Here is a 15,422-nt window from a genome sequence, read left to right on the forward strand (position 1 = left end):
CCCAAAATTGTCCCTCTGCGTTTCCTATAGTCAGCTGATATTGCCAGGTGAAAGTTCAACCGAACTGTTAAAACAAAATGGAAGTAAATCAGGCAAAACAAGAGCATCTACTTGCTTTAAAAGGTATTTTACTGAGTTAAATAAATGGCTTAAGCAATATACTCACTAGGGTTGCGTTAAACATTTAGCTAATGTGGATATCTGAAAAGAGGTTGTTTACATCTGACACTGACAGCTGATAATGGCTACTGGCTTACAAGCTAGCTGCTAAGCTAACGTCAAATAAGCTTGCTAACTGAACGATGATGAACGAGCTAGCTCGCTGACTACCTAGTATCGAGTGGTGTTGACGAGCTAACTAGCCAACAATATTCTGTCAAATCATTTGCCATGTCATTCATTAAACATTTGGGTACTATATCCATAACTCTACTATACCCTTATACTATAACCTATGTATTCTTTATTTAGTTAATGGTGGACTGTTGTCCTAACTGTATAGCTACATATTTAGCCAGCCTCTGCCATCTTGCTAACGTTAGCTAGGTAGCTCAAATGACCGAATTGTTGTTGATCTGATGATGAGTGTTTTTTACCTGTCCACTACTTGACTATTCACTCAAAAAGTGAGTTTCTTTTAGATCTCAACGTAGCTACAGTTGTGCCCAATACACAAGTCTCAGACGTCTTGATAGACCCATTCAAATAGCTAGCTACCTGGTATGTGTTACGGTATTATGACTGGTTACTTTAATATTATCACAGAAGGGGAAGCTATCTTTTGGTATTGTAATATGCAGCAGCATACTAGAGGATTGGGTGTAGCTAAAACTTTTCCTAAATTATTAATCAGAGAACACCTGACAAAGAAAGACTGCTGTGGCAAGGAGGAAATCTAACATTTATTTGGATAGTAACCTTCAGATGGTTTATAGATCCTCAACTAATCTATCAAATAACTGAAACTAACCACTGATTTGAATCATCTAATCGGGAAAACACTAACCCTAGACCCCTTATTTGCACCTAAACCTAATCTTAGTTATAGCCTAACATGCAGTCTATTTACATGCAACATCTTGCATGCAAGTGAGTTACAGTTGTTAGTTTGTTGATAGTTTGACCATCCAAAGGCCATCTAGGCCTATAGGGGACTATCCAAATAAAGTATGGTCTGGAAACAATGCTAAAGGAGGCTGTTCTTATTTGGCAGGCATTAGGATATCTAGGCTGTTTGAGAGAGGTCTAGATTACCCATGGAATTTCCATGTAAATTTACAAGCAAGTAAACTAGCCTAAGCCTAACTGACAAATCTTTGCTTCCTTGGCTTTCACAGTGATGCGGTTAACAAAACCCACTCTCTTCACTAACATGCCAGTAACATGTGAAGATAGAGACCTCCCAGGTAAGCCTTGATTTATTTTACCCCCAACATGTAGTAGAGTTGTATAATCTTTATTAGGCCTATCCAATTTGCTTTGCTGCAGTGATTCTAAATACATTACATAGGCTATGCCTATAGATATAAATATAGAACATAGAACTAATAGGCTAGTTCCTATAATTCTGTGTGGCTCCTGTGTTGCTTAGTTGGTAGAGCATGGCATTTGCAATGCCAAGGATCGTGGGCTCGATTCCCTCGGGCCACCCATATATTTTTTTAATACATTCATGACTGGAAGTCGCTTTGAATAAAAGTGTTTGCTAAATGGCATATGTTATATTTCAAGTCCACAGTATGCTTACGGTAAAAGTATTGATAGAACTGACTACTTCCATGTAGTGCTGTAAATCACTGGTCCATAACAACACATTCACATGTCATATTTATCTTTGAAATCAGTATTCCTCAGAGAGAAAATAGATGTACGATTCTACATTTCACTACCCATGGGAACAGTATTTATTACAATACTGCATGCAATCCTATATTAATTGGACCGATATGTATGAGAATATGTAAATCAGCTAAGCTTTCATTTCCTGGGGTTAAGCCTCCAATTAACATTCTAGGCATGACGACAGTGAAATGAATTGAGCCAATACAATAATTAACCAGGGGAAATTATGTGACGTCGGCAATCAGTAATAAAGCCAGGCAGCCACACCTGTCTGCCTACTCCACTGAATCACTAAGGGATCCCAGGAATGGCTATGTCTAACCAGCTCCCAAATTTAGTCGTGCAGTCCTAAAGAGAATTTACAGTGTTTATTTTTCCTTCTGCCGTAGACCTACCTACTGCAATGTGAGCGCTGTGCTGGTAACCCAACTCCACTGAACCCATAAATCACAGTGACACTTCTGGGTGGGGATGCTATTTATACAGGGGGGGGGGGAATAAAGGCATATCTGGCCATAAATCGAAATGAACGACTAGAACACGATATAGGAGCAATAAAAATAATTTGTGAATGTTTTTATGTCACCCAGCTCTCATATCTCCCACGCTGCTCCTCTAAAGGCTGCCTTTCACTCAAATATTTAGAATGTTGTGTCGTAGCAGAATCAGAATTCCCTTGGTAACATTTCTAAATATATATTTTATTGCATGCTTATGTGAGATATTTGTTGTTGACATTGATAATCAATATTAAAGCTACAAAACTTACAGGGCCCATATGAGGAGACTGACTGACTATTAGACCTGGTAGTTACAGTTTCCATAGAGCCATAAAATAAATAATATCTGGAAAAAATGTATAGATATAGTCAAACATTTCTGGCATTGTGTTAAGTTCTTTATGTGCCTCAACAACACTTCGCTAGATGGAGTGCCTTCAGAAAGTATTCTCCAAAATGTGTGTTACAGCCTTAATTGAACATTTATTAAATTGAGATTTTGTGTCACTGATCTACACACAGTACCCCATAATGTCAAAGTGGAATAATGTGTTTAGAAATGTTTACGAATCCATTAAAGATTAAAAGAATAAATGTCTTGAGGCAATACGTATTCAACCCTTTTGTTATGGGAAGCCTAAATAAGTCACATTGACATGGGGCCTCCCGGGTGTCGCAGTGGTTAAGGGCGCTGTGCCACCAGAGACTCTGTGTTCGCGCCCAGGCTCTGTCGTAACCGGCCGCGACTGGGAGGTCCGTGGGGCGACGCGCAACTGGCCTAGCGTCGTCCGGTTTAGGGAGGGTTTGCCCGGTAGGGATATCCTTGTCTCATCGCGCACCAGACTTGAAAATGGATGTTTAGCAATGATCAACAACCAACTTGATACGGTGCATTCAGAGTATTCAGGCCCCTTGATTTTTTCCCACATTTTGTTACGTTACAGCCTTATTCTACTGGATTAAAAATTTTAAAAACATTCTCATCAATCTACACACAATACCCCATAATGACAATGCAAAAACAGGTTTATAGACATTTCTGTAAATGTATTAAAAATAAAAAACAGAAATACCTTATTTAACATAAGTATTCAGACCCTTTGTTATGAGACTCGAAATTGAGCTCGGGTGCATCTGGTTTCCATTGATCATCCTTAAGATGTTTCTACAACTTAAATTCAATTGATTGGGCATGATTTGGAAAGGTACACACCTGTCTATATAAGGTTCCAGAGTGGACAGTGCATGTCAGAGCAAAAACCAAGCCATGAGGTCGAAGGAATTGTCCGGAGAGCTCAGAGACAGGATTGTGTCGAGGCATAGATCTGGGGAAGGGTACCAAAAAATGTCTGCAGCATTGAAGGTCCCCAAGGACACAGTGGCCTCCGTCATTCTTCAATGGAAGAAGTTTGGAACCACCAAGACTCTTCCTAGACCTGGCCGCCCGGCCAAACTGAGCAATTGGGGGAAGGGCCTTGGTCAGGGAGGTGACCAAGAACCTGATGGTCACTCTGTCAGAGCTACAGAGTTCCTCTGTGGAGATGGGAGAACCTCCCAGAAGGACAACCATCTCTGCAGCACTCCACCAATCAGGCCTTTATGGTAGAGTGGCCAGACGAAAGCCACTCCTCAATAGAAGGCACACGACAGCCCGTTTGAAGGTTGTAAAAGGAACCTGAAGTACTCTCAGACCATGAGAAACAAGAATCTCTGGTGTGATGAAACCAAGATTGAACTATTTGGCCTGAATGCAAAGCGTCACGTCTGGAGGAAACCTGGCACCATCCCTATGTTGATGCATGGTGTTGGCAGCATCATGGGTTGTTTTTCTGCGGCAGTGACTAGTCAGGATCAAGGGAAATATGAACGGAGCAAAGTACAGAGAGATCCTTGATGAAAACCTGCTCCAGAGCGCTCAGACTTGGAAAAGGTTCACCTTCCAACAGGACAACGACCCTGAGCACACAGCCAAGACAACACAGGAGTGGCTTCGGGACAATTCTCTGAATATCCTTGAGTGACCCAGCCAGAGCCTGAAAATAGCTGTGGAGCAACACTCCCCATCCAACCTGACAGAGCTTGAGAGGATCTGCAGAGAAGAATGGGAGAAAGTCCCCAAATACAAGTGTGCCGAGCTTGTAATGTCATACCCAAGAATACTCCATCATTGCCAAAGGTGCTTAAAGAAAGTCTTGAGTAAAGTGTCTGAATACTTATTTAAATTTAATATTCAGTTTTTTCCCCAAAACAATCTAAAAACTGTTTTTGCATTGTCATTATGAGGTATTCTGTGTAGATTGATGAGGGGGGGGGGACAATTAATCAATTTTAGAATAAGGCTGTAGCATAACAACATTTGGAAAAGGTGAATGGGGTCTGAATACTATCCAAATACTATCCAAATGCGCCATATATTGTACAATCCAGGTGTGCAAAGCTCTTAGGGACTTACCCAGAAAGACTCACAGCTGTAATCGCTGCCAAAGTTGATTTTACCGTGTTGACTCAGGGGGTTGAATGCTTATCTCGTCAAGATATATTAGTTGTTGTTTTTTTCACACTGACAACGTATTTATGTATATTGCTGAGCAAAAATTACAATTATCTACATTTTAATCCCACTTTGTACCACAACAAAATGTGGAACAAGTCAATTGGTCTCTGCTGCTAAAGCCACTTTCTACCACGCTAAATTCCAAGCATCTGCCTCTAACCCTAGGAAGCTCTTTGCCACCTTCTCCTCCCTCCTGAATCCTCCGCCCCCCTCCTCCTCTCTGCAGATGACTTCGTCAACCATTTTGAAAAGAAGGTCGACGACATCCGATCCTCGTTTGCTAAGTCAAACGACACCGCTGGTTCTGCTCACACTGCCCTACCCTGTGCTCTGACCTCTTTCTCCCCTCTCTCTCCAGATGAAATCTCGCGTCTTGTGACGGCCGGCCGCCCAACAACCTGCCCGCTTGACCCTATCCCCTCCTCTCTTCTCCAGACCATTTCCGGAGACCTTCTCCCTTACCTCACCTCGCTCATCAACTCATCCCTGACCGTTGGCTACGTCCCTTCCGTCTTCAAGAGAGCGAGAGTTGCACCCCTTCTGAAAAAACCTACACTTGATCCCTCCGATGTCAACAATTACAGACCAGTATCCCTTCTTTCTTTTCTCTCCAAAACTCTTGAACGTGCCGTCCTTGGCCAGCTCTCCCGCTATCTCTCTGAATGACCTTCTTGATCCAAATCAGTCAGGTTTCAAGACTAGTCATTCAACTGAGACTGCTCTCCTCTGTATCACGGAGGCGCTCCGCACTGCTAAAGCTAACTCTCTCTCCTCTGCTCTCATCCTTCTAGATCTATCGGCTGCCTTCGATACTGTGAACCATCAGATCCTCCTCTCCACCCTCTCCGAGTTGGGCATCTCCGGCGCGGCCCACGCTTGGATTGCGTCCTACCTGACAGGTCGCTCCTACCAGGTGGCGTGGCGAGAATCTGTCTCCTCACCACGCGCTCTCACCACTGGTGTCCCCCAGGGCTCTGTTCTTGGCCCTCTCCTATTCTCGCTATACACCAAGTCACTTGGCTCTGTCATAACCTCACATGGTCTCTCTTATCATTGCTATGCAGACGACACACAATTAATCTTCTCCTTTCCCCCTTCTGATGACCAGGTGGCGAATCTCTGCATGTCTGGCAGACATATCAGTGTGGATGACGGATCACCACCTCAAGCTGAACCTCGGCAAGACGGAGCTGCTCTTCCTCCCGGGGAAGGACTGCCCGTTCCATGATCTCGCCATCACGGTACAACTCCATTGTGTCCTCCTCCCAGAGCGCCAAGAACCTTGGCGTGATCCTGGACAACACCCTGTCGTTCTCAACTAACATCAAGGCGGTGGCCCGTTCCTGTAGGTTCATGCTCTACAACATCCGCAGAGTTTCACACAGGAAGCGGCGCAGGTCCTAATCCAGGCACTTGTCATCTCCCGTCTGGATTACTGCAACTCGCTGTTGGCTGGGCTCCCTGCCTGTGCCATTAAACCCCTTCAACTCATCCAGAACGCCGCAGCCCGTCTGGTGTTCAACCTTCCCAAGTTCTCTCACGTCACCCCGCTCCTCCGTTCTCTCCACTGGCTTCCAGTTGAAGCTCGCATCCGCTACAAGACCATGGTGCTTGCCTACGGAGCTGTGAGGGGAACGGCACCTCAGTACCTCCAGGCTCTGATCAGGCCCTACACCCAAACAAGGGCACTGCGTTCATCCACCTCTGGCCTGCTCGCCTCCCTACCACTGAGGAAGTACAGCTCCCGCTCAGCCCAGTCAAAACTGTTCGCTGCCCTGGCCCCCCAATGGTGGAACAAACTCCCTCACGACGCCAGGACAGCGGAGTCAATCACCACCTTCCGGAGACACCTGAAACCCCACCTCTTTAAGGAATACCTAGGATAGGTTAAGTAATCCCTCTCACCCCACCCCCCCTAAGTTTTAGATGCACTATTGTTAAGTGACTGTCCCACTGGATGTCATAAGGTGAATGCACCAATTTGTAAGTCGCTCTGGATAAGAGCGTCTGCTAAATGACTTAAATGTAAATGTAAATGTAAATACTTTCTGAAGGCATTGTATGAGAGTAATTTGTATGTGTGTGTGCATACCTGCGTGCACGTGTGTGTACATGTGCGTGCATTCTACAGGGGATTTGTTTGGTCGGCTAATGAAAGAGGACCCATCCACTATTAAAGGAGCAGAGGCGTTAATGCTGGGAGAGATGCTCACACTACCTCAGAACTTTGGGTAAATAACACTACAGCAACAACCGTTTCAACTCTTTGACATATAGAGCAGGATGAAACATGTAGAGGCACACACAACTAGCATTTAACGATCAGACTGGCAGTTTATATCTTTCATTCCCCCTGGCCGATCATTTCTGTCAGTATCTCTTGATCTGTTTCAGTATAGAATCATCACATTTTTTGCAAGACAACCTTTCACAGGAATACTTGATTTGATTTTGACCACTGAAAAGCATTGTCTCGTTTCAGTTCTTCAGTGGGCATGTGAGTGCATTATCTTTGTGTGTGACACTTGCGTAACAATTGTCCTCTGCACAGAAATATTTTCCTTGGCGAGACCTTCTCAAGTTACATTAGTGTGCACAATGACAGCACCCAGGAGGTCAAGGACATACTAGTAAAGGTGCAGTACAGATATACATTAATCCAATGGAAACTTGTTTAACCAATCTCTTTCTCATTGATGAATCCACTTGTCCTATTCACACAATTTTAAGTGAAATCCCCATTTTTGTCATGTCTTACAGGCAGACCTTCAGACCAGCTCTCAGAGGCTAAACCTATCAGCGTCCAACAACACAGTCACTGAGCTGAAGCCTGAGTCCTGCATCGATGATGTCATTCACCATGAAGTCAAAGAGATTGGAACTCACATGTATGCTTTCCTTTCTGACGTGGGCTAAATCGGAAATAACATACTTTTGACCATTGCTCTATGTAATACTGGGAAAGGGGTGTCACTCGAGACAACAATGGGGAAGATTTACAGCAACACATCTGTAAAGATGGTTAGAAGTTCATTTGAATGCTAATATTCAAGGAATTTTGGTTTCTCTATTCTAGCTTGGTTTGTGCAGTCAGTTATACCACACAGGCGGGAGAGAAGCTATACTTCAGGAAGTTCTTTAAATTTCAGGTGAGTTTCAAAGCGTCCTTTATATGACCTCCCCATGCTCCCTCACAGAGTTATATTAGAAACCAGACCTCAACCCTGAGCAATGTCACAGGTCCATGACAGAGAAAAGGCAATTAGCAGTAGCACACAAGCTTTGGCTTTTGACTACCAAACTATCTCACTACCTACTTACTGTCCTCAGTCTCAGAAAGGATCTGCTCTAAGTCACACAAAGAAACTAAATCCAACTTCTCTTGCAGTAACAATACGTTTTGTATAAGCTATACTGACCATTTTTAAATCAAATTTCTTGGCTCATGGATTTGAGCTTTTTCAGAGATAAATGGTGTTATTTTCTAATGTTGTGAAGGGAGATTTATTGTTGTTGTTGAATGGAGGAATCTTTTGAGAAATTGGCATCATTTAGCTTGCAATCTATTCTCAATCAGGTTCTGAAGCCACTCGACGTCAAAACCAAGTTCTACAATGCAGAGGTATGTTTTTTTCCCTCTTTCTCTCAGCTACACTTACCTCACTCTTTTATTACCTGTACCAAAACAATGACAAATACAGTCATCCTACCGACTTATTCAACTTTCCACCTTTGTCAACATGCTAGCTATCTTCACTCATACATAGTCAGATCTTTTTCCATACATTTCCACTATCAATTCAGCCTCTGGTTTTTAGATGACATCACAAACATAGAGTTTGCTGTATATCATGTTTCATTCCATGGTCAGGCATTTTCCATTGGTGACACATAGTCAAATTAGCTTTTTATTCTCTCATTTGCATATTAGTAGCATTTAATTTGTTAGCGTATGAAACAAGATGTATTGTCACTTTCATTTGGCATTTAACCTTCATTTGTTTATGGTCTCTTGTGTTTTTATTTTCTCCATTAGAGTGACCTCAGTTCCGTGGTAATCGTTTTTCTGTTTTCATTGCTCTTAACTCTCGCTTTCTTAATCCTTTTTGTTGCAGCAACGTCTGTCTGTCTTTCTCTGGAGCCAATGAGCGTGAGCAATGGCAAAATAAGGGAAAAGCATGCAGGGGAAAAAATATGAAGAATAAAAACCCATATAGTAAGACTTTACTTCTCACAAAGGAAACAGATGTGTGATGCTGCTTTAGTAAAGGGTGATCAAATGCTTTCCCACTATTTTGCCGTTACTCTGTTTTTTTTCTCTTCGCTGCTTGAGCCCTCTCGCTAACTCATCTCTCACAGGACTTGTGCAATTGGGTAGTAGGTGGGTGTGATTCCAGATTCATGGGGAAATAGAATGGAAGCGCATTGATCAAACAATCCATCCTCATAGGGTGAAATCAACATCATGGGTCTAGGCTAAGGCGGGGTTCTAAATTGCACCCTATTGCCTATATATGTACTGCTTTTGACCAGGGCCCGTAAGGCTCAAAAGTAGTGAACTATATAATGAATAGGGTGCCATTTCAGACAGAGCCTAGGTCTGTATGATTGTATTGGGGTTTCCATTTCTACAGGTCTTTTGAATGATTGGATTCAAGTGTAGATTTGAATTATGGTTTTCAATCAAAATCCAGTACCAATCTCTGATGGGAAGGGATGTTCATTTTAATTATGATTTTAGTGTTGGTGATTATTAATCTGATTTTATGAATTTCTATGTTCACTCTTTATCTAAAATAAACTCTTTCAAGAGTCTGAATAAATCAGATCAAGTATAACATTATTCAAGTAAGGCTCTGGACAAAAGTTATTTGAGATGTGTCTGATCAGTTTTTTGTGTTGGGTTTGATGACAGGTCTGTTTCGGCATGGGAGATGTGGCTCTGCTCTGTAACAATAACCCCAGTCTGTCCGTCCGTCTGGCAGAATGTTTCTGTCCGTGGTCCCTACTTAATCACTAGCCTTTGAATTTCAGGCATGAACTAATCTCTGAGCACTCCTCTGTTCAGTTGAGTACTAATCCACTCCTCGAAGGTAAACTGAGCAGACTTTGCTACTCCATTTTGGCCCTGCTAGTTGATTTTGATAATAATGATAGGACTGACGAAGGTATGAAAACCGTGTCTTACCGGGGTGCTAAAGATGTCTGAATATTTCGGACATGTTCATACACGCTAAAATCTAGTGTAAGTTATATAGGTACTTCATGGTGATTTCTAGAATCTAACTGTATAAATCACATGCTTTCAGATAAATCTGACTCACACTAGGCCAAAATGAAATCTACAGTTTCCCCTTGAGGGGCCAATACTTTGTAAAGTACATTGAAAGGAATTGAAGTCAAAGTGCTGCCCAGTTAAGTCCCTTTGAGGAGGTGTTCCTCTAGTTAGCGCTAGCGGCTAATGTTAGCGCTTACCTCCACCCCCAGACAGACGAGGTGTTTCTCGAGGCCCAGATCCAGAACATCACCACGTCGCCCATGTTCATGGAGAAAGTGTCCCTGGAGCCCTCCATGATGTACAATGTCACCGAGCTCAACACCGTGGAGACTGGTGACGAAGGGTAAGGGACACACACACACATTTTAGTGTTATGTTTGGATTGTACAGTAAAAAGGCAGTAATATAATACATGTGAAGAGGAGAAAGCGAATTCGACAAGAGTTTATCTGTATAGATTATGCTAGCATTATATATTTTGTTTTTCTAGTGTACATTTTTTGTGTTATTTTACTGCTTTTTTTGTTGAGACATTTTGACTGTGAAAGCTGTATGACTATTCTGATTGAAGTCTATGCTGCGTACAAGATACAGCATTCACCCGGCCAGGTCTTCTCACTGTAGGTCAAGACGCCCCTACTATGTCAAAGGTAATATGTTTTCAGTGTCAGCTCAGACTTCTCCACCCTGACTGTGTTCCAGAACTTCTACATTTGGGAAGATGTCTTACCTGCAGCCCATGGACACGCGCCAGTACCTCTACTGCCTGAAGCCCAAATCGGAGTTTGCAGAGAAGGCGGGCGTCATCAAGGGCGTGACGGTCATCGGTAAACTGGACATCGTGTGGAAGACCAACTTAGGAGAGAAAGGAAGGCTGCAGACAAGCCAGCTACAGAGAATGGTACCAGAGCATTCTCAGTTACATGATATGGTTCTTAGTTAAAGTATATGGTTGTTGCATAACAGGACATTCTCAGTCTCAATGCTGTGGTTGTCTTTGTTGAGTGGTGTTGATGGTCTTGTCAGTCATACCTGGGCTGTGGACAATTACAATGACATAGCTCAAAATGAAGATTATATTCTCAATTGGATAATATAGTCATTCTACAGTTTCCAAATTTGTCAAAATTATGCAAAATGTGATGTCATGAAGCCTGTTGCCCAGAGTTTACCAACCAGACAACTACCCAAAAATACAAAACAGTACAATCATGGTCCTAGACGATGCGCTTCTTGTGAGCCTAAAATAAACACAACCGGTCCAAAATGTATCTGCTATTGCCTGGATCAGACAGTGTAATAATTGCATTTGTGTTGACCCAGTATGAATTGGTTTTCCTCGTCTCCTTATTAAAAAATGTAAAAACTCCAGCATACCGGTAATCTGGATGCTTCCAACAATATAATGGATCTTATTTATCAATGTTTTGGTCTCAGTCGACCTTCAACAGGGTATTGCTTTTCCACTTGTCTCTGACAGGCTCCAGGTTATGGAGACGTCAGACTATCACTGGAGATGATCCCAGACACCGTCAACCTAGAGGAACCCTTCGACATCACCTGTAAAATCACCAACTGCAGGTATAATCATATGGCTGGATGGACCTACAGTACCTGTCAAAGTTTAGACACACCTACTCATTCAAGGGTTTTTCTTTATTTTTACTATTTTCTACATTGAGAACAAAAGTGAAGACAAAACTATGAAATAACACATATGGAATCATGTAGTAACCAAAAATGTGTTAAACAAATCATTTACATTTACATTTGTCAAACATAACAAATCAAAAGATATGTTATGTTTGAGATTGTTCAAAGTGTGGTCCTTCTGTAGCTCAGTTGGTAGAGCATGGCGCTTGTAACGCCAGGGTAGTGGGTTCGATCCCCGGGACCACCCATACGTAGAATGTATGCACACATGACTGTAAGTCGCTTTGGATAAAAGCGTCTGCTAAATGGCATATATTATTATATTATATTAAAGTAGCCACCCTTTGCCTTGATGACGGCTTTGCACACTCTTGCCTTTCTCTCAACCAACTTCATGAGGTAGTCACCTGGAATGCATTTCACTTAACAGGTGTGCCTTGTTAAAAGTTAATTTGTGGAATTTCTTTCCTTCTTAATGTGTTTTAGCCAATCAGTTGTGTTTTGACAAGGTAGGGTTGGTATACAGAAGATAGCCCTATTTCGTAAAAGACCAAGTCCATATTATGGCAAGAACAGCTCAAATAAGCAAAGAGAAACAACAGTCCATCGTTACTTTAGGACATGAAGGTCAATCAATCTGGAAAATTTCAAGGACTTTAAAAGTTATTTCAAGTGCAGTTGCAAAAACCATCAAGCGCTATAATGAAACTGGCTCTCATGAGTACCTCCACAGGAAAGGAAGACCCAGACTTACCTCTGCTGCAGAGGATAAGTTCATTAGAGTTACCAGCCTCAGAAATTGCTGCCCAAATAAATGCTTCAGAGTTCAAGTAACAGGCACATCTCAACATCAATTGTTCAGAGGACACTGCGTGAATCAGCCCTTCATGGTCGAATTACTGCAAAGAAACCACTACTAAAGGACCAGTAAGAAGAAGAGACTTGCTTGGGCAAAGAAACACGAGCAATGGACATTAGAGCGGTGGAAATCTGTCCTTTGGACTGATGAGTCCAAATTTGAGCTTTTTGGTTCTAATTGCCGTGTCTTTGTGAGACGCAGAGTAGGTGAACGGATGATCTCTGCATGTGTGGTTCCCACCGTGAAGCATGGAGGAGGAGGTGTGATGTGTGGGGGTGCTTTGCTGGTGACACTGTCAGTGATTTGTTTAGAATTCAAGGCACACTTAACCAGCACGGCTACCACAGCATTATGCAGTGATACATTAAACATCTGGTGTGCACTTAGTGGAACTGTCATTTGATTTTCAAAAGGACAATGACCCAACACGCCTCCAGGCTGTGTAAGGGTTATTTGAACAAGAAGGAGAGTGATGGAGTGCTGCATCAGATGACCTGGTCTCCACAATTACCCGACCTCAACCCAATTGAGATGGTTTGGGATGAGTTGGACCGCAGAGTGAAGGAATAGCAGCCAACATTTGCTCAACATATGTGGGAACTCCTTCTAGACTGTTGGAAAAACATTCCAGGTGAAGCTGGTTGAGAGAATGCCAAGAGTGTGCAAAGCTGTCATCAAAGCAAAGGGTGGCTACTTTGAACAATCTAAAATCTATTTTGATATGTGTTATATATGTTATTATTTCGCTGAGACCGAGACATAACTTTCCAGCTTAAATGTTTTGAATAAATTGTTCCAGTCGCTAGCTGCAGCTAACTGAAAAGAGGAGTGACCCAAGGATGTGTTTGCTTTGGGGACTGTGAATAGCAGATCATGGGCTGTAATTAGAAGATGAGGGTTGCAATGGGTTTCTCAGCACATCATCTTAAGTCGTGCAGTAGAGTTTTGTCGGCTAGGGGGAGTGAGGCCTAAGAGGGTTTTGTAGATGAGCATCAACCAGTGGATTTTGTGTCTTGTGTAAAGAGATGGCCAGTTTACAGAGGAATACAAAGTACCGTGATGTGTTCTTTAAGGAGCATTGGTGGCAAATCTGACAGCCGAGTTGTGTGTTTTGTTGCAGTGAGAGGACCATGGACCTGGTGCTGGAGATGTGTAACACCCGCTCCATCCACTGGTGTGGTGTATCAGGGAGACAGCTGGGCAAAGTCAGCCCCAGTGCCTCGCTCTCTCTGCCCCTCAAACTCCTCTCCTCTGTCCAGGGCCTGCAAGTAGGTGCCCACGTAGAATACATTGTAACACTAAGCATAGCTAAGGCTTATTACAGTATGTTATGCTATTACTGTTAACATTTGCAATCAACAATCGGTTGATGATTGTAGCTAATCACCATTTGCTTGTGTTTCAGAGTATATCTGGCCTGAGACTGACTGACACATTTCTGAAGAGGACTTATGAATACGATGACATTGCACAGGTGTGTGTGGTCTGTCCATACATGAGCCGTGAGAGCTAAGACTCTTCTGGAACTGATCACTATACATCTCAATGGACCAACTACCAAATTTGCACCTATATCATCAGTACACACCCCAAGCTGATCATGTTTTAACAGATGTTTTTAATGTTTTCTTTGCAAAAAAAATATGATTTTAAATGAATGTGCATGTAAATGTGAATAAAAAATGTTAACTTAATCCCTAGTTTGTTGTGCTTCGCTAAAATCTTTATCATTATTCTGCACTATAAGTACATCTGTCTCCAAAGTGATATAATTATATGGTTTCACTACAAGACTCAGAACTCAACAATGATCCATTTTAAGACATTTTATTTAGACATATATTTGTTGACCAAACATTATGCTGCTCTGTTTTACACAATATTCATTAGCTTCAATTAAGTGTCTGACAATAAATATCAGATGGAAAAGCATGCAAAATCAATAAGGCTGAATAAGTCCCATACTATCAACATTGTTTCAGTGATGTCAAATGAAATAGAATCCAAAGAGAAATGGCATTGACATATTTGTGTGTTTGCTATGGTTCCAATCATTAGTAAATACAGGGTGAGGGTAGGGGGTGCAGACATGGTCACTATACATACTTTCAAGGACATACTTTCTTTTATCTTCAAATTAGCAGTCTGATAATTGCTATTCAAAGCAATGATAGAGGTCCGCATGATCAAGGCTTCGGGTCTTTGTTTCATCCAACAGTAACTATAACAAATAATTTGGTACAAAAATAACTGTCTGAACATGATAGGATAGAAACAGTGTGTGTGTGTGTGTGTGTGTGTGTGTGTGTGTGTGTGTGTGTGTGTGTGTGTGTGTGTGTGTGTGTGTGTGTGTGTGTGTGTGTGTGTGTGTGTGTGTGTGTGTGTGTGTGTGTGTGTGTGTGTGTGTGTGTGTAACTCATGTAGTCATGAGAAAAAGGAATGTGCTCCCAGTTCAAATACTTCACAGATGCATCCTTTATCCCTTTCACTCCTTCCTGAACAACCACTTCCTCCATTTCTCTCCTTCCTTAATTCATTCCTCCCTTTCACTCCTTCCTTAACTCCCTTACTGTCCTTCATTAGTCCCTCCCTCCCTTTCTCTCCTTCCTTAATTCCTTCCTCCCTTTCATTCAATGCAATTACTGAAAGCAATTTTAAGTCAAATCCTGGGGTCAGTTCTGAAAGGAGCAATGTTACAGAACGTGAAGATGTATCTGTTATACACAATACAGTTCT

At 42.2% G+C, this 15,422-nt stretch overlaps 1 protein-coding gene across 3 annotated transcripts; it reads left to right on the plus strand.

The window, feature by feature from the left end:
• The first annotated feature begins 24 nt into the window (after positions 1-24).
• On the plus strand, positions 25-14,380 carry trappc13 (trafficking protein particle complex subunit 13). Of its 3 annotated transcripts, XM_046370356.1 has the most exons (13): positions 25-123; positions 1,338-1,406; positions 7,028-7,127; positions 7,448-7,532; positions 7,657-7,784; positions 7,973-8,045; positions 8,474-8,518; positions 8,933-8,950; positions 10,384-10,517; positions 10,877-11,075; positions 11,655-11,755; positions 13,807-13,954; positions 14,092-14,380. In XM_046370356.1, exons 1-13 carry the CDS (start codon positions 78-80, stop codon positions 14,197-14,199), a joined length of 1,254 nt encoding a protein of 417 aa, XP_046226312.1. In that variant the 5' UTR covers positions 25-77; the 3' UTR covers positions 14,200-14,380. The 3 variants fall into 3 exon arrangements, with proteins under 3 accessions (XP_046226312.1, XP_046226313.1, XP_046226314.1); XM_046370357.1 differs by lacking the exon at positions 8,933-8,950; XM_046370358.1 differs by lacking the exons at positions 25-123; positions 1,338-1,406 and adding an exon at positions 4,761-5,000 and having other exon boundaries at positions 6,933-7,127.
• Positions 14,381-15,422: the final 1,042 nt, after the last annotated feature.

The sequence above is a fragment of the Oncorhynchus gorbuscha genome, linkage group LG11, assembly GCF_021184085.1.
Source record: "Oncorhynchus gorbuscha isolate QuinsamMale2020 ecotype Even-year linkage group LG11, OgorEven_v1.0, whole genome shotgun sequence".
NCBI classification, from domain to species: Eukaryota; Metazoa; Chordata; class Actinopteri; order Salmoniformes; family Salmonidae; genus Oncorhynchus; species Oncorhynchus gorbuscha.